At 37.6% G+C, this 20,682-nt stretch overlaps 1 protein-coding gene across 5 annotated transcripts in view; it reads right to left on the bottom strand.

The window, feature by feature from the left end:
• Positions 1 to 20,682, bottom strand: part of FBXL2 (F-box and leucine rich repeat protein 2) — a 56,393-nt gene that overhangs the window by 29,423 nt on the left and 6,288 nt on the right. For 4 of the 5 annotated variants that reach the window (XM_032679283.1, XM_032679276.1, XM_032679294.1 and 1 more), the window contains exon 2: positions 7,637 to 7,698. In XM_032679283.1, coding sequence (XP_032535174.1) covers positions 7,637 to 7,698 — 62 coding nt within the window. Of the gene's footprint in view, positions 1 to 7,636; positions 7,699 to 12,931; positions 13,037 to 20,682 lie in introns of those variants that run through there. The other variant, XM_032679302.1, reaches the window with a different exon arrangement.

The raw sequence follows: 20,682 nt of genomic DNA, 5'->3' as shown, positions 1-20,682 counted from the left end.
TTGTAAAGTAAAGCACTTAAACTGGAAACTCTGCTAGATGCTCCAAAACTCTCCAGTAACTTAACCCTGCAGTTTCCACTTGTAAACTACTCAGGTCTTTCTCGGCTGATGTACATCACAAGCATTCAATAACAAACATGGCACAAAAAAACCATTTCTTTACAAGCCAAACCTCCTTTTCTGTTGCCAAGACGCTTATTGCTACACAACTCTTGCATAAAAGTATCAGCAATTGCAAAATAACAGGCTGACTACAGGATGCCTGATACCTATTTTCAGTTGAAACAGAAATCAGCTTTTTCTACAAATAATCAGCTTTGCTGGATTCATTTTATAGAGGGCAGCATCTAACTTTTTATGGCCCACACATTACTTGCAATACAAGTAATACATTATTTTTTTTAAAAATTTACTTATTTGACCATGTGTAACACAATAGCAACATTTTCAGTAACTAATACTCTTAGTATCTAAAACAAAATGACCAACGATAAACTCAAGAAAGGCCAGTTCTGTTTAATTTTCCAGCCTCAGCTAGTCTATAATTTTTTAATATAAATGTCATTTTTATGAAGTGATTTTATGCAGTACAAATTTGCAACTATAGCACATCTTCCTAAATAAAAGCAGTTAGCCTAATGATTCAGAGTGGTTTAACTTGCAGCCCACAGTCCCAATCCAACCTGCTGGCCATTCCAACTATCCCATGGTCTACTTTTATCCACAAGGGAAGGGATTATAATTTGGGCACCAAACAGCCAAAAATCAACTATATCCACGCTGCACTAGGTAAAGATGTAGGCAAATTACACAATGCACTCGTGACATGCAGCCTAGGGATGCTCCATAAACCATGACTACTACTGCATACTTTGGTCAGTCGCTGGAGTAGGATTCGTTAGACCTGATCCAACCTGCTACTGGCCTGGACCATGACCTTGAACAAAAGATTTCTATTCCTGATGCCTGTGCCTGTATCATGAACACACAGATAATAAAGCTCACCTCTTCTGTCAATACTTCACGAGTTACAGACAAAAAAGGTCTAATTATTTTTATATGTAGTACTGTTATTTAAACTGTCTAGCAACAATATTTTAAAAAAATTAATTTTTTTATAGAAAGTAGAAGTATCTTTTGATTGCCTTTTTGCTTTGATGGCACTTTTCACGCAGAAATGAGGAAGAACATTTCCCGCCCTCTGCCTCCCAAAGCTCCATATAAAAAGCAGACTTCCTTATATCACTGATCCTTCTGAACATTTAGTTTTGATAATTAACAAATTAAGAAACTGAGTTTAAATAAAACTCCAGTTTAAAGGTAAACAAAGCTCTAAACGGAATTAAGTCTTCATTAAATAAGAGATTCTAAAGAGGGGCTTAACAGCAAAGAAAAGAAAAACAAAATGAAACAAAATAAATGGTAAAGTATGATTCCAAGAGGTGTATAAGTCATTGGTATATCCCCTTTAGCTGTTACTCCTACTTCAAATGCTTATTTACTTTTGTTTGTTCCACTGTGACTAATCCTTTGTCACAAGCATGTTCTTACTGAGAGATAATACCTGTACTTGAACCAAGTAATACTGAAGCACTCCATTTATAAGGAAGTCCCAATTGTTCAGGCAGAAACATTAAAGAAAGTATTTCCTTCACAAAATTCACAAATCTTACTCAGCACCTTGACACAAAAAAAACCCTCTTTCATTTCCAAATCTTCACTTCTTCATTAACACAGTATACAAGAGCACTAGTGTGTAATTTTCTGCTCCTAGTTCTTTGAGCCCTCATTCACATTTTAATGGGAATTCCATCTGAAATATCTCTGCCCCAAACATTCAGTTTTAAGCTTCTCTTGCAGTTGTTTGTGAACAAAAACAAATCACTTAAACATATTAAATAGAGGATGTCAGCTACCTACTCCAATTTCAAAAGGCCAAACTGAATTGTACACATAATCATTTGCAAATGTTTAGCATCTCATACAAAGAAGCCAGAAAATGTGTACAAAGTGCCGACTGGTGAGGCAAAGAACTGAAAAATATAAACTTGCATCTGGAACTGATCTTGGTAAGAATTTCATAAGCAGACAAACAATACATGTAGCAGTGTAAAAAATGGATCAACATGAGACCTTTCTCACATTCTGAAGGGGGTATGCTGACCACCGAGCTATTGATTGAGCCTTTAGTTTCCTCAAACAGAGTCCAAGTTCTGTCCTGAATATGAAGTAAATCACTGGAAAGTTTTAAAACTCATTCCATCATCAGAATAAGTGGAATTTTTCCTAACCAAAGCTGATTAATCAGAAAGGAGTGACTTGTTGCATTCTCAGTGTATATTGGAAGTTAGATATACCACCTTGAAGGCTGAAAATACAGAGAAACTAAAAGACTGTACATTTTAACATCAGGTAGATCATGTTAAAACAAGTAAAAAATATTATCGATAGTGTGATATTACTTTTCAATTGCTGTCAAAGCACATAAGGATTCTGAAAGCATCCAGTAAGTCCTAAAATAATTATAATTCTGTAGTTTCCCCGGCTAAAGATCAAAATATTTAACTAATTTTCAAAGGCTTTATCATAGGCCTGTACCCATGGCTCATTTGGATCACTTGCTCAGTGGATTTTCCGATCACTGTTTTGGAGGTAAGGACCATTGCAGATGAGTATATGACTCCATAGGAATGAGTCAGGCTTTGATATTATGCTGTCATCAGTCCCATTGTTTCTGCTCGCTTCCTGCCAATGTTAGTCTTCATATTTCCAGTTAACAAACCTCTAAAGGAGTTTTCTATATTGAACATTGTGAATTAGGGCTGCTCTGCACTAATTCTTTGGACAGATGTACTTCAGGCATGCTAAATTAAAAGACTTATTTAATAAAAATTACTTGCATGAGGCACTACTAGAATTCGCTTTACAAAAACCACAGATTTGCTTAAATACACAGAGAAGAAGTTTTACTTTCATAAGCAATTCCTACACAATCAATTAGGTTCCTAATTTGTATAACTGCAGCTTATACACTTGTATCAATTTAGCTGGTTTTAATTCTACATAGCTACATTGTAATTGCTTGGCCGACTACTATAGAGGACTTTTAAGACATGAAAACCAGTCTAAAATCAAAATAAAAGATTGCATGTGTATTATAAAACTGGAACGTTTCCCTGAGATTGTCAAACACTGAACAGCAGCCTCAGCTACTCAGGGTGAAATATTGCCCTGTTTAATTATACAAATCCTTGAAGTGTGGAAAATGAATCATATCCCAGGTGACAGATTTCTTTTTCTTGCCGCCTCAAAACACATCTATTGTTTGTTTGCTTACAAAATTGTTACCACCTAAGAACTGCTCCAGACAAAAGTTTGTATTTTTCAGTTCTTCGACTCACTAGTCAGTACTTTATATATTAAGATACAGCATACAGCACAGAACATTAGCAGTTAAAATACAAATGAACAAATGTTATCCTTCTACATGCCAAAAGTACTGGCTGCATCTCCATTTTCAAATGTGTATTATTACTTTTTATCAAGCACAAAAAAAAAAAGAAAAATTTGAAGCTGATGGAAAGTCAGAACATTCTAATATTAATTAAATCCACTGCATTTTTTTTTGTTTCCAGTTATTTCCAAAATCACACTGTAACTTTAATAATCCATTGTTTTGGGGTTTTTTTCCTCAGCAATTTACATTTAAAAAAAAAAAAAAAAAAAAAAGATGAGCCATTTTAAGGCTGTGACATCTTGCTGGAAAAGTTACCACGAAAGTTGTATTAGCCTGACTTGATTTCTGATTCATCTGATGATAGATATGTGTTTATGAATTTCAGACACCAATGCAAATCCACAACGAACGTCCTGTATATTCAACTGATGCTTTTCCATAAACATATAGGCTAAGAAAAAAAAATAAAGCTACAATCATCTGAAAACTTTGTCTAAATGACTATTTATAGTACCACCTCACAATTCTTACTTAAACATCATACAATTTAGCATTTAGTCAACCTTTCTCTTCTTGTAATTTATAAGAGCAGAGGGGAAAGAGCATTCCTTGCCAACTGACAAACTAATAGCACTGCAACAGCTAACAGGGGTGACAATTTCTCCTTTAATTTGAACAATACTACAAAACAAAAGTTTTAGAAGCAGCCTATTTCTTCCACAGGAAAAAAAATTACTCCAGTATTACAAATGAAAATAAATGTCCATAAACCAGAAAAAGTTACAAATTAAACACCTGCCTCTCTCTACTCCAGCTATTCTACCTCCATAAATGCATAACTGGCCCCTCCAAACAAGGGTCTTCTTCAAAACCACCAATGTCCATAAAGTCAGATATTCTCTTTCTCCTCTGCCAAGTTATCTGGGTCTACTTGAGAAGGAATAAACAATCTCTGGTTTCTTATCCTTTCAAATGAGTTTCTTACCTGAGAAGCTGAGGGTCTCAGCCATTTACTTACAAGTGTAGTAAATGAAATGTGCAAGACATGACACTGCTTTGAAAATCTTCCAATGTAATTCTGATTGTTAGATTAATAATAACAAGAACTGCAGTAGAAGAACTGCAGTATAACACCAAGGTCTTAATTTGATCAACTTTAGTGTATACAACTATAAAAACAAATGAGTAAATTTTAGAGTAGCAGTACTTTGTAAGTCTACAATTCGGAAAAAGTTTCTCATTTTTTGAGAAAAAAATTGAATTGTTTGTTATATTCAGATTACATAAGTTTAACTACTTGATGCAAATGAGAACAAGACCAATTCTTGAAACAGAAGAAATTGTGTTTACATTTAATTTCCAGATATTTATAACAAGTTATTAACCACTCTTCTTCCACAGGTACAATATTATGGTTTTTTTAAAAAGGGCTGTAGTGCTTTCTCACAGTGTTCATACATATCTGATACAAGCAAACAACAAACTAAGTGCATTTGATGATACTTTCAACAGTACTTAGTATTCACTTCCAGCACTGTGAGCAGTGTTTCCACTGCAACTGATTTACTCTCCTTTTAATTAAAAGGTAGACTGCTTAGTAAATAAAGGAAAAATAATTAGAATATTAATTACGCTCAATGCAGCAATATTTAATCTCTTCTGTCATAACCATAGGGCAAGACTATGTTAAAACATGTTGCAGCTTGAGCATAAACTGTTTTAGGTGTTGAAAGACTATTCAGACTCAGTCTTGCAAAAGCCTTTATGTGCAGGCACATAAAACAAATTCCCCTCTGATAAAGCTTTAGACAGCCAGGTTTGTGCCTCAAAATTTCCCTAGGTATCTACACTCTGCAAGGATGAGAACTCAGATGCATGTCCCATCTTAACACTCTCTAACATGCTCTTCCACTGGCCTTGTGAGCTCGTCTCTGCAGCAGTACAATTTCAAAAGGAGGTTTACAGAGCGCCTCTCCCACTCATCCCCTTCCTGTCCATTCCAAAACCTTGATGGTCAGCACAAAACTGTGGGTATAATGAAACAGGCACTTTATTCCTCTCTGGCAGGGCAGACCGAGTCCCAGCATTCCATACGAGATCATCATGTTCTTTACTGAGAAAGCTGACTGTCCCAGTTCAGTTTCTCAGATCATCAACTCTTCTGGCTACAGCTGCAATGCTACTTTAGTAAATCACTGTGCAATTGCAAAAAGCACATACGAGCACAAGAAATAGTCGGTTGGCTGAATCAGTTCTGTGTATGCTTGGCCTGGAATATTTTATTTTGTCACTCCAGCCCCAGGAAGGCTTTAAACCATGCAGAAAGCTTCTTTAGACGCTGCCACAACAGTTAGTGTAGTAGCAGGGACTAGCTGCACTAATTCCTCATCGGTCAAATCCATGGTAAGCCTATATATCCTTCAAGTTGCTTTGTAAGAAGTTATCTTGAACACAAAAACTAACAGCTAAGCCACTGGTCCTGCCCAATCACTTGTACACTGGTGTTTTTTCCTGCTGACTTCTTTAAAATCACAGAATGGATAAGGTTGGAAGGGACCACAGTGGGTCATCTGGCCCAATCTTCCTGTTCAAACAGGGTCATCCTAGAGCACATGACACAGGATTGTGTCCAGACGGTTCCTGAATATCTCCAGTGAGGGAGACTCCACAACCTCCCTGGGTAATCTGTTCCAGTGCTCGGTCACCTGCACAGTAAAGAAGTTCTTCCTCATATTCACATGGAACTTCCTGTGCTTCAGTTTCTGCCCATTGACTACTGTCCTATTCCTTGGCACCACCAAAAAGAGCCTGGCTCCATCCTCTTGACACCCTCCCTTCAGATACCTATGGACATTGATGAGGTCTCCTGTCAGTTGTCTCTTCTTGAGGCTGCATAGGCCCAGCTCCCACAGTCTCTCCTCATAAGGGAGTCCTTACTCCAGTCCCTTAATCATCTTTGTTGCCCTCCACTGGACCTGCTCCAAGAGCTCCATGTCTCTCTTGTACTGAGGAGCCCAAAACTGGACACAGCACTCCAGATGTGGCCTCATCAGGGCTGGGCAGAGGGGCAGGATCACCTCCCTCGACCTGCTGGCAATGCTCTTCCTAATGCACCCCACAATACCATTGGCTTTCTTGGCCTCCAGGGTACACTGCTGGCTCATGGACAGCTTGTTGTCCACCAGGATCCCCAGGTCCTTCTCCACAGAGCTGCTTTCCAGCAGGTTAGCCCCCAGCACGTGCTGGCGCAAGGATTGTTCCTCCCCAGGTGCAGGAGGGTTTTTTTAAGAAAAAATCATCAGCTCAGTTTTAATAACACCATCACTAAAAACTGTAACTGCACCATTATAAGCAAACATTTAATTTATTTTTTCCTTTCACCTTAAAAAGTGTTACAGTGGGCTGCAACAAAACCTATATGTAGGTATAGAAGATGGTGGTAAGCTGGTTCAGTTCTAGCTCTGGAGTGGTCACATCCAATCAAGCAACAGCTCCACATTTGGCAGCTTATACTTTGCTTGAAATCAGCTTTCAACAACCTGAGGGCATGAAGACATCCATTAGTGTGTCTCAGTCATGGGTTGGACTTTTTCATCTTAGTGTTGCAGCTAACTTCACAAAGATGATTTACTTGCACACCAGCAAGCTGATAATATTTATGAAAAACTGAATGACTACAGTAAGAAAGATCCACCTGGTGGTTTTGCTTTATATAAGACAGAGTAGCAGTAATGGTAACAGACAGTGCTTTTCACTGTGGTGACTTTTTTGGAAGCTTTGAAGTGGAATTTCTATTTTATTTTGCTGTTCATGACACAGAGTGTGAAGTACACTAGAGAAAGAATTATAAGCTCTTCAGACAGATAAAAAACATTGTGCAGTATGGAAGAGGTCACTACCTGGTACAGTAAAGTTTTTTGGACATTATATTTCAGTTCTTTTTCTGACATGCAAGGAAAAGATCACTATTAAATGACATGTTCCATTGTATAGTATAATTTGAACACATTAAAACAAATCAAGGCAACAACTTCAAGAATTCCAAGAACTAAATCAGGCATGTTGCTATGTATTTCAAGAGGATTTAAGAAAGAATGAATACCATTAGATAGCCTGCAAGCCACATAAACAATGTACAACACTCAGATTTTTACTCCTTAATACATTATGTAGAATTACCTTAACAGAAGTTCTTTGGGTAGTTTTTTGTTAATAAGGGCTTCATCATTATTTGAGAAAACCTAGAAACAGACAGAAAAAACACCATTTTAAAGACCAACAAGAAAAACATCTTTGAAAGAGGCTTTTCATCTTTTATTTAGGTGCTTAATGCTTTTAAATTACTGTTAAGGTCAAGATTTCAACATCTTAGTTGTTAACATGATAAAATTATTTCAATATTCAAAATAAGGCCACACCTCCCACATACACCTGCTCTTCCCTAGTGCTAAGATTCAACTGAACAAAATTGTGGAGCAACTTAATAACCATGAAACAAGCAATCAGAAGCACACTTACACCACACAAAGAAGTATTTTAGGCAGTAGGGAAACCTGGAGCAATAGGAAGACACATACAAACACACTAGTTGCACAGTCCTAAAACTGGTCCATTACAGAAAACAAACTGGACACTTTCCAGTCATTCAAGTCACTCCCTATAGTGCAAATACTTTGGCCCAAATATTTGAGTATGGATAAAATATAATAATCTATAGATTTAAATAATACAGTGCCACAGATAGGATAGCAACTGCTATATAAGCAAAAGAAGTATGTCAAGACACGCTACAAGAGAAACTGAAAATACCTGTCACCTGGAACTTCATTTTATTAACATATATCCTAAGAAAAAGAAAATGGAGAGACTAAAAGAAAATGCCGAGGGGAAAAAGCAGGCAATAGCTATGATTGTATAGGAAAATGTTTCTACAAAAGGAGAGAAGGATCAGTCAATAGTAAAATAGAAAGACTGAAAAAAGGAGATGCTGACCAGTTTTATAACTTACTGTAAATATTTAGGTTTGAGAAATTTTAGCAGAGGAACACAGCAGTAAACAAAACAACAGTGAACTGGAATTTAAGGAATGATGGCAAAGACTAGAAGATGTCAAAGCCCCAAGCAACCACTTTCCATGTAAAGAAAAGACCTTTATGGAGTTCATTTGCTGTACAAAATACCAGAAACAAAAACTAGAGAGAAGGATCCCAAATAGATAAGTTTTCTGAATGCCAATAGGTAAATATGAAAATCATACAAAACAGAAACACAAAAAACAACTGGAAGAAATCTTCTGCCTTCACTAAGAATATGCTGTTCCTGACTCAAGCACCAGGGTATCATCCTTTGTTCATCCTACCATCCACACACATGACATATTTGGCAACTATTTGCTTTGTTCCTTGGTTTAAAAAAAAAAAACCACAAACAAAAAAACCCCCAAAAAACCACAACAAACAAAAAAACCCAAAAAAACCAAACCACCAAGAAAAAAGGAAGCACAAAAAGAAGTGGTTCTGTAAGAGGGTCCATCAAAGCAAAGAATGAAAAAGAAGTCAAATATAAGCTTGGCTCTGTCTTCATAAAAGAAGGGAGACAGCAGAAAGTACATATCTGGAAATTTTGAAAATATCTCCCTCAAAAATACTATTAGATTTGAAAACTTCAACTTCCTTCTGGCCACTGCCAAGAGCTCTTTTTCTCTTCCAGTACATCCCAGGCTGATTCCAGGTTTACCTACATTCTACTGTTTCAATTTTGACATAGATTTCTTCGCTCACTACCTCTGTGTACACTTATCCACATATCTAAGAACAATAAAACTGTCAGCTTTCAATAGGACTGAGAAGTTTAATCGAGCTTCCTTTTCTGGGAACTGGAGCAGCACAGTTATTCACGGACTAAGGACTACAGACATTGTGAGCATAAAACAACCATGCATATATATGTCAACAGGACAATTCCAGTTCCTTCAGAAGAGAGGCGATGGCTTTAAGCAGTTCCACATGGTTGACCACAGGTTAAGCTTTGCTCTGGTTGTGCTTTATATCCAACATCCATTGCTGTTGATATTTTCAGCCTTTGGGCTGAAATACACCATGTACATCAACACTGTTTTTAGAACTGGTTGACTGCTTCTGAGTTTGGCAACTGACAGGTTTATGAACTAATTGCATGCATGCCATTTTAATATTATATGCTACTCACAGTTAGCAGCTTCTAGCCTGAAAACAATAGCATAAATAGGGATTTATTTTTTTAAAAGGAACAGTCAAAACATAGACCTAATTGTGTTTACTGCAGCACTCATTCAGAAAAAGGGGACACGTAGGCCATTCTCATAGAACTTAAGCTCACTAAAGAGCAAAGCAAGGAAGTATTCTTGTGCACTACAGGTTAAAATAATAAGTTGCAAAAAAAAAAATGTTACCTCTGGGAAAGCACACAAGATTTGTGGTAAAACAGACAAGTGAACTTAGATCTCATTAACTGTGGTTCAGAATCTGAACATTCAGTATCACAGACTACGAAAAATCCTCTTAATTATTTTGCAGTTGCAGATAATTCTTCAAAAGTTACATCATCTAGCACACAATTCCCACATATATTTTTAAATAAAGCTACTTTGTGGACTGCTATTAGTTTACATGTGTGCCCTCACTTTGCCTGTATAAAAGCTGTTATTATCCAGTTTTTCTTTACACCATAGATTCTCATATATATCTTACATGGAGATACATATAAATATGCTCACTGTGTGAGGGTAACACAACATTAAGTTGGTAAGGTATGAGGCAAATTACTATTTAACACAAAGAGCTATGATGTGTGCTCAAGCCTTTAGAGTATTTCCAACTACTCATCAGCTCCTGCATTAAAAAGTCAAATCACTACAAATCATAGCACAGTTTTTTGGGAATAGTAAGTATTTTTCTACTCGGGCCAAGCTGAAATGTACAATCAAAGCTAAACATACAATCAAACTGGCAACTCTTATGGGAAAAAGGCTTATTATAATCTTTATGTAAGATGATAAACCTAAAGTTCAAGTTGGACAGACAAATTATTTTAAACACATGACAGCATATCTGACCAATATGGTTCATTTAGGAATCCCAGTTAAAATTGGAAAAAAATGTAGCTTTTACTACATACTACAAGTGTGTGATGTGTTCAGCCTCACAAAGTACCACACCTACTACACAAGTCACAGATGAGGCCATAACCAGATTCAAAGCTGTTTTCCCTCAGACAGTAACTTTTATGTGTTCTTGTACACGTTAGCTACAATTCTCGTATCATAAAAGATTATTTTTATGGAATAAGTACATTTAGAAAAATGAAGGTGTCTCTTTATAGTACTCTTTTACTCTGTGCAAGTTTATTAGCCTCTAGAGCCACACTGCATTTGCATCTCAGAGGAAGCGAGAGGCTTCTTTAAAGGCTCTTCAATACGTTTTCCCCGAATGGAGAACAGACACAGGACAACTGAGGCAGTCATCTTCTAGATGAACACTTGTAATGTGATTTTTAATGCATGCAAGCAGAGAGAAAAGACAGAGAGTGCCAACAGGATTATATATTTATTCTTTGAACAGTTCCCAATAATTTAAAACTTCCGTTAATGAAACAAATACCCTAGTACATTCATGTATCACTTCTCTGAAGAAAACAGTGCTGTCAATTTTTACTTCATTTTTATTACATAACCTCTAGTTTTCTGTTTATTAAAAAAAAAAATCCACCAAAAACAATCAGTCAAGGAAGTGTTCAATCACTGTAAAAAATATTCTAGTATTCTTGTCAAATATAATTTATTTTTCTTCAGTTACAGATGGTACTGACAATGACATGCCCTCAAAATACCTGTACACAATAATCCAAAACAGCAATTAAGAATACCCTGAATGTAGAAAGAATATTTCTTCTCTCTTTGCTTTTGCATTTCGTAGCAAGTTTGACTGTGTTAACGACAGGGTATCTCAAACTCTAGAAAAATGTGAGTTTAACTGTATAAAATGTAAACATAAGAAGAAATACAGAAGATCTCTACATTCCTAAAGGAATTGTGAGAACAAACAAAAACAAAACCCAAAAGAGAAAATTCTAGTTGCTTATTCCTTGAATCTTGAGCCATTTCTTACATTCCTTGACTGACCTCTCTCGGTAGTATCTTCACTGTTCTTTTGAAAGATTGGTTATAATGAGCTAAAAAGGCAGTATTTTCTTGAAAAATTACCTGATACTTTTGTACACTAAATTTCTTCAGCAACTACACTTTTCAAAAATTTCTTTATTATATAAATAAAGTATCCATTTGTGTAAATCTGTCAAACACAAAAAGAATCTCCCTATTTTCCTTCCCCTTTCATGTTATTAAACATACTAATTGCCACTAGTCCTAGAACATAACTCCTTGGTACCCCACAGTTAGCTTGCCACCATTGAAAGCAACACGTATTAATCTCTTCTGGTCTAACAGTTAGTGATAAAGGTCTCCTGCTTCCATGAAAATTAGTGATATGAAGAAATCTTTTCTGATAGAGTTATTTCAAGATCAAAATAAGGTTATACTATTAATTTTGGTGATAGTCCTTATGTTTTTTTAAGGATGCAATTTCAGTTGTCATTCAGTCCTCTACTGAAGAGGACTATTTTCTTTACAGATGAAACAGTTTTGCTAGCAGCTCATCCATTATGGCTCAGTTCCACAGAGATATTTATGTATCTAATTTCCACTGAAATCAGAGTAGATAAGGACTTTCAACCTGTCAACTTTTCAAATCAAAAGTTATTAAAAACCCAGACGCTCAAAAATAGCCTTGCTTAGTAGCATGCTAAAGGAATTATGGGCAAAAGTAGATTTGGGAAAGATGGAAGATGAACTGTGAAAGACTCTAAAGAGCATCAACAAAAAGAGAAGACATATATACCGAAAACAAAGCTGAAGTATTTATCAAGTCAGGAAAAAAAACCAGTGTTGGGTCATTTTGACCAAAGGAGACAGTAGGGTAGAATTAAATCCATGTATTTCCCCTCCATGGTTGACAGAGCATCAAGCATCAAGTCTCTCAGGTTTTCACTGGCAAGAACAGCATTTATTAAGTATTATTTATGCAGTACTAGACATGGTAAAAACAAGACGTTTCAAAGGAAAATCCTGACAAAATAAAATTAAAGTTTTATCCAGTTCCCCTGATGTGCAGATTTTTGTTGACAAACACAAAACCCAGGAGCCTGCTGCACCTCTCCTCTTCAGTGGAGACACATAATTGTTGCCGGAGCAATTTTCCCTTCACTGACCTACTGAAATTGCCTGCTGCTATAGTGGCAGGAAAGGCAGCAGATCAGCTTTGCTACCCAGAGCAGCTCACGAGCAAGCTAAAGTAATGATGGCATCCTAAAAAGTTCTCTATTTAAACACACCAGAAAAATGGAGGAGGAAGAAGAAAAGAGAAAACAGTGTTCCTTTGCCATAAATTTCAGATTATCTCACATGTTACACTACAGCATAAGTGTTCTCTAATGCTCAGAGAATTGCTGCTCAATGATGCTTCCTCCAGAAATGTACAATCAATGCATCAGACAGGCAGAATCATTTAACACCATGCAAGTGGCAAAACGTAACCGTATCCAAGCAACAAAGGGAGCGTTAGACAGGATATGCATTGCCAACAGAACTGAAATAAGTGATATGGAAGACACAACAGCTGATGGCACAGCACTGGTGCTAAATTAGAACCCATGGTAAAGCTTTCTGTACAATCAATAAAAATTTTGACACGCCAAAGTGAACCTTGAAATGCAATCTCATCTTGAACAAAGCTTCTCTACAGCAGAGACAGACTGGCAAAGTCTTTTATTTCAACAAACAGACACTGTGTACCCTCCAGGCTCTCATTCCTGTGCTCCAGCTGCTCACCCTGCTCTGGCTTTGACTTTGTGCACTTCAAAATCCCACCCATCCCAGTCTGTTGTGGTCACTAACCTTTTTTTCCCTTTGGACACTCTCTACTAGAGCCCAGGGCATGGTCTTCAGTAGACTTACAGCTTCCTCCTTGTTGCCAGATACCCAATGGATCTTTAGCACTGGTCTTTCCTTGGGATATTTTCTCTTCCAACACTGTGACAAACTGACTGATCAAAAGCAACACCTCCTATCAAATATTTCTGTTCTCATTGTGCTGGTCATCTTAAACAATTAAGGCTCACCTCCAGAAACAAGATCAAATACACCTGAGAATATCTCTCTGTCTTTCCATAATGCCTTCCAATGACTTAGGGCTGCTTATAAGGGCTATAATGCTTTTAAAGTTTCCCCCAGAATAAGTGCCGCCCAATATAATAAAACCTTCCTGACAGAGGCAGCTGGCCACACTGCCCACTTTGCTGCTTGATTTTCTTCCAGAAGAGGCATCATTCTTATTTTGCCAGCACTGGTACTCATACCACATCATTCTCATATTACTGGAGGGCATCAGCCTGGCTCTGCAAGGCCCTGTTCTCAATGGGTGAAAGATCAAGGTCATTTGTGAGCTGATGTCCACAGCTGCACAACTCTTCCTTGAGGCCTTTGGCTGTTCCAACTCAACTGCCTCCTAGTGCAGAGCAGAAGGTGCTTGGAAGTTGCCTTTCCTGCTGCCTCAAGCGCATCAGCTCATCCTCAGTTGATCAATTAGGTCACATCACCCTTTCCTGTGTGTTTTTCAGAAGACCAGCCACCTATTGCCAACAACATATTTGGAAATCACCAATCCAGTCTTTTAAAGACTAGTGTGATGGTTCCTACTTTTGCATGTTAAAAATTATGAAGGGGAAATCCAATGGTTAGCAGAATTATTGATTGACCTAATTACTTGCAAGCCCAAAATTCAGTTGAAAGATAACATTTTATCAATATTTGCTATCATGTAACTAATGTTCGGTAGCCTGCATGACAGAAAACACTATGTTCAATCCAATACCTCAGCAAAACAAACTGGCATTACACTACTATTTGCAAAAAAGCTTTGCAAGTTCTGCTTCCCCCACGTTGCTCTGAGATAGGCACTACATGGAAAACTAACCTTTCAGGTTATGATCCACCGAGCTCACACTTAGCCTTTTAAGGCATCTTGTTCTAACCACTACCGGAGATGGCAAAACAAACCTGAACCACGTGGAAAAATAAACTACTCCTTACCTAATCTTCCATGACTAGAGACTGGTTCCGATCAGGAGAGGAAAAAAAAATAAATCCAACAACTACCATTTAAACAGTAAGAAATTTGGAAAAAGCTGTTAATTGTATCCCCATATATTCTTTAAACATACACAGAAAGACAGCTGAAAAAACAGGTCTGACAAAGTTTTATCCTCATCATCTGTTAGTCATATACTGATTGGCAAACCTTTTCTTGTTTGCTTTCCTTAAAAAAAAAATTGATGACTGCACATTTCCTTTTTCAGATAATTATCCTTTATTCCTCTTTTAAGGTTATTCTCTCCCAAACAGAAACAGTACATGATGATGCACTTAGATATCTTTCCTAAAAAATAAATAAAAAATAAAGCATTCAATTAACAGTCCAATCTACAAATCACTTTTAAGTGGAACATGGGGAAACCCATATCATCTACTTTATGAGCTTGGACACCAACAGACCCATGGCAGAAAATTAAAATCAAACAGAAGAAGCAGTTGTTCCCTTTAGCCGATCACAAGGCTGATCGTGCATCATATGGATGGATTCTTAACTTCTTGACCAGCTAAATGACAAATCTCCCCTTAAGCATCAAGCAGAGTCTCAAATGCAATTTGCAAAAGCCTAAGTTCAAAACACTTGAGAAAGCTACTTTCCTTTGACCCCTCAAGCAACTTTGAGACTCTACACAGACACACTGAAACAGAATCTAAGGCAGCTTCCATCACAACATCCACAAGGACTGTGTGCTCAAATTACAATTTGTGCAATCCCAAAAATAATTCATAGTTCATAATTCATAATTCACAGTCTTGTAAAATCATGCCATAAATACACATTCTCAAAGCATTCAGAACATGATACACTTCTGAAAAAAAAAAAAAAAAGCAGTCTGAGAGAAAAGTTATTGTCCGCTCATTTTAATGCAGCAATATTTGGGTAGGGATAGCCATTCAGTCTCAGCCATTCAAATTTAATCCACACACAGATTCATCATAGCCCTTAGGAGAACATCTTTCAAAACTCCTCTGAATCACAACTTCTTCATGTAGCTGTTTTTACTGACATACATATGGCTAAGTTTTATTCCCAGTCTCCAATATCAGCATACAAACTAAAAGGCTGATGGCACGACAACAGAGACCTGAAATCCTCCCAGAGTGTTCACATGGAGATTCTTCTGCAGGTCCATTTCCCCAGGAGTTTGCACTGTTCTAATTTGAACTGACAAGAGTCCTCCCTCCAGTCACGCAATCCCACACCCAGAAAGGCTATTCTTATTATTGTACTTAACAGGAGCACCACAGACATGGTGTTTGTTCTTAGACAACTGCAAGAGAAGTGTAGGAATAGAACAAAGGTCTCTATGTAACCTTTGCTGACCTCACCAAGGCTTTCAATACTGTGAGCAGGAAAGGTCTATGGCAGATTTTGGAATCCTTAGGTTGTCCCCCCAAGTTCCTTAAAATGATCATCTCACTCCATGAGGATCAACATGGCCAAGTCAGTTATGGCAATGCACTTTCTATGCCCTTTCTAATAACTAATGGTGTGAAACAAGGCTGTGTTCTTGCACCAACCCTATTCACAGTCTTTTTCAGCATGATGCTCCAAAGGGTCACGGCAGACCTCCAGGATCAGGCCGGTATCTACATTCGATACCGTACTGATGGAAGCCTTTTCAACCTAAGGCAACTGAAGGCCCACACCAAGACCTTAAACCATCTTGTCCGGGAGCTGCTTTATGCTGATGACGCTGCCCTTGTTGCCCACACAGAAGCAGCTCTGCAGCGTTTAACATCCTGCTTCGCAGACGCTGCTGAGCTCTTTGGGCTGGAAGTCAGTTTAAAGAAGACAGAAGTTCTCCATCAACCAGCACCTCAGGAAGTCTTCCATCATCCCCATATCACCATTGGCAAATCAGAGCTCAAATCAGTCCAGCAGTTTAATTACCTAGGCAGTCTCATCTCCTCGGATGGTAAGATTGACAGAGAGACAGACAACAGATTAGCAAAGGCATACAGTGACTTCGGAAAGCTTCATAAAAAGAGTTTGGCGAAATAAACACCTGAAGAAAAGTACCAAGATCAGTGCTTACAAAGCCATAGTGCTGTCTACTCTCTTATATGGGTCTGAATCATGGGTCATCTACTGCCACCACCTCTGACTCCTAGAACGTTTCCATCGACGCTGCCTCCGTACAATCCTAAACATCCACTGGTCAGATTATGTGACCAATACGTCTGTTCTAGAACAAGCAGCAGTCACAAGTATTGAGGCCATGTTGCTGAGAACACAGCTGTGCTGGGCAGGGCACTTCTCCAGGATGAAGGACCACTGCCTCCCTAAGATCTTGCTTTATGGTGAACTTGCCACCGGCTGCCGCAAGAGAGGAGCCCCGAAGAGAAGATACAAGGACTCCCTGAAACAACATCTCAGCCTTGGCCATATTGATCAACATAACTGGTCTGCTCTGGCCTCCAGTCGAGAGCTCTGGAGACACACCGTCTATAACGCTGCTGATGCTTTTGAGAACGCACGCAGGATCACTCTTGAGGAGAAAAGATAATGCAGAAAGATTCGTGCCTTGCAGAATGTACCACCTAAGGAGTCTTTCTGCTGTGCCTTTTGCAGCTGGACGTGCCTGTCTCGTATTGGCCTTTTTAGCCACCAACGCAATTGTAACAAACGTGGGTAGAGCCCTTCCCAAATCTTCATTCACAAAGCCCAGCCATGATGATGATTACTTAAACTGTAAATGAAATTACAGCTTAAGTACTGACTGTATGGTTGAAATAGAATCCCTTCTTCTAAACACCTGTGAAACAGAAATTTTGAGTACCAATATCCTCCCCCCACATAACTGCTCTTCAAAAATATATATGAGACATAAAAGGTATAGTTCATTACAGAAATCACTCTATAGTTTCTACAAAGCCATTTCAAGGCAGTGCTTGATGTGCCTCATAAACACTATGTCAGAACTGAGGTTTTTTCCTTAGTAGTGAGCATGAAATTTTTACTATGAAGAGTAAACCTTCTCTGCAAGGCAATCTCCCTAGAGAATGAACCAGAAAAAAAAAGATGACAAAATCTACATTGTGGCTATACACACCATATAGGTAGTGCATAATTAATACAAGCTTCCATATATGTAATGTATAATTAATAAAAACTTTCAGGTATAAGAGACAAAATTAGGTACCTCTTCATGACTACAAGCAGTAATTACAATTGACTTCAAAGGAAATAGCATCACAGTAGCATTTCCAAAACATCTTTTTAAACTATTCCAAGAAAGGTAACAGGTTGAGATTAGAAGAGTAACTGGACATTCACTCAATTCTCAGTATTTGCCAAAACATATGGTTTTTGAATTTCCGCAGAAGTAAAATGACCTTGATACTTTCGTTCTAGAAGTAGTTCTGAAAGCAGTTTATAATCTACAAGCACATTTAGACATTTTGCCCCTTAATATTTAGATTACTACTATGTAACATCAAGCCATGATATGGAAATGCCTTTTCTCTGTGAAGTTCTGACCTCAATTTCAACCTCTGAAGACAGACAAACTCGACATACTGGTAGAGTTTCACATTTATGTAGATTTGATGATGTTCTTGTCTCCTTGATTTAAATTTACAGAACATACTGGGTAACCATTTGAACAGCAATCAAATCCAGTGAAACCCAAAGTTAGTGTTTCCTTCCGCCTACCAAGGAGAACACAGGAAAACACTGGGATAAAAAAAGAGAGTATATCATGAAGTGTGGCCAATATTTTAAGTGCTATAGCTTGATACCAAATTTTAAGTACTTTAGTGTGGGCTACACAGCAGCAGTTCACAGTTCCAAAAAGTCACAATTGTGCAAGTCCAGAAAAGGGCATATTTCCAGTACCCCAACACAAAGATAAAAACCCAGAGGGAATCCCTCAAGAAATTGGCTGTAGTTGGTTATGTCAGCTGAGGTGCCCTGGTATCAACTATTGTTGCATTTCCATTGCCTCTCAGTACCCAACAGAAATTATTTTAATCCATTTAAACACTTAAATTCATACTGTAATTTTGCGCGGGTGGGTTTTGTTTTGGTTGGGGATAGGAGGGAGGTCATTTGAGACAGCAAAAATCAAGCACCTTACAGATTCTGTGCTTTCTTCTCCTTGACCAGGTAAATAACAAATCCCTCCTTAAGCATCAGACACCCAAATGTAAGTTGCAAAAGCCCAAGTTCAAAACACCTGAAGAAGGTACTTTGACCACCCAAGTAACTTTGAGGCTGTACACAGATATACTGAAACAGAACTTAAGGCAGTTTCCACCATAACATGATTCAAAGGGAATCACACAAATGATCCATTTGGTTCCACAGAGTCTTGTAGAATGACACTATAGACACAGATTTTCAGACATTCATTGCCATTCGGACATTTCAAAAATGTAATGTAGTAAATTTTTTGAAAAATTAGGCGGAGAAATAGTTTGATCTTCACAAACTAATTGTTCTTCAATCTCAAAAACAACTAGGTTAAACTTTGAGAGACATACAAGTAATTTCTTGATCCAGAAAAAAAAATTGAATTAACAGAGGAGACACCAGTATGCTGTGAATTTTAGGTCCATCACTATACCCTTTTAATGCCTTATGCATATGTTTTTCTGTTGTAACAACACACAAAGGTTTCCTGCATTTTAAAGAATGTAAATCTGGTTTTCCCCATTTAGAAGTTACTCTGTGTTTACAATCTTCCTTCTCAGAAGCTTTACAAACAATTAGAATATCCCACTCCGTGTTAAAAGTTCAAGTGGGAAAGCTGTTTTGTAAAAGCTTACGCAGACAGCTGGACTCCAACCCTATCACGTTCAAATCACGTCCTTCAAAATGCACAGTCAAGTATGATCAGAAATTGTAACAGTTCTTGCATTGTGCTAAAACATACGGGCGGTGGGGGGGAGAAAAAAGAAATCTATGGAGAATATGGATCACCTTCCTAAAAAGATTATTAGAAAGAATGCAAGTCACATTGTGGCTATTGTTTAAACTGTCTCAAGGGAGAACTCTTTGGTGTCAAAATTTCATCTGGTTTTGTCCTACTTAGCATATCCCATTTATGCACATTTCTGATTCAGTAGAGAGACTACCAGAATTACCACATCAGTTGATAACAATTTACATTACATTAATGCAGTTATTCTGACTTCTAATTGACGAAACAGCTGAAGTACTATTAATGTGTAGCCTTCTGCTGGGATTCAGATCAATATTGTCACAGGGCCAAGATTAGTACTACTTTTCTACACTAACCTAAAAATAGTTGCCATGCTTCAGTGAAACCTGACTTTTATTTGAAACTTTGCACATCTGCTAGCCCCATGTTATCCCTAATTTTAACTAAGATGACTAAATATTCCAGTGTGTTGTCAAAATAATCAAGCAATAAGCTAACAGTCCTTCTGATTTTTAGCAGCACTGATATTTTCTGTACTAAAAAGTCTGGCTCAAAATTAATTCTATGACGCAATGAAGAATTAAGAGGGAAAGAACAACCCGAACAGGACTAACCCTATAAGACGGAGCAATTCAAGTATAAGCAGGGATATATAAATAGTAAAATGCTTGAAAAATATGCAAAGAATAACAAAAATGGTGCTATTTAATCCTTTTTTTATCAGCTCTCAAGTGCAAGGAGCTGCCCAACATAAGAATCTGCATAGCAGTAAGGTTTATCTGGTATAATTTCTGAGATTTTACCTGTGCAGTTATAGCAACAATTCAGTGCTGCTTTGCAGATTCCATGTCTGCTGAGTTTAGACTGCTAAAAATATCTAATTGGGAATGTCAAAATGGACCACAAAGGAAAACTTCATGTCTGAGGTCTTGTAAATGGAAAATATTTACTTACAGAATCATAGAGTTATTAAGGTTGGAAAACACCTCCAAGTTCATAAGAGTCCCACCTCTGACCGAACATCACCATGTCAACTAAGCCATAGCATCAAGTGCCATGTCCAGTAGTTTCTTGAACACTTCCAGGGGTGGTGA

The sequence above is a fragment of the Chiroxiphia lanceolata genome, chromosome 1 (assembly GCF_009829145.1).
Source record: "Chiroxiphia lanceolata isolate bChiLan1 chromosome 1, bChiLan1.pri, whole genome shotgun sequence".
NCBI classification, from domain to species: domain Eukaryota; kingdom Metazoa; phylum Chordata; class Aves; order Passeriformes; family Pipridae; genus Chiroxiphia; species Chiroxiphia lanceolata.
This window is presented reverse-complemented; position numbering and strand designations above follow the sequence as displayed.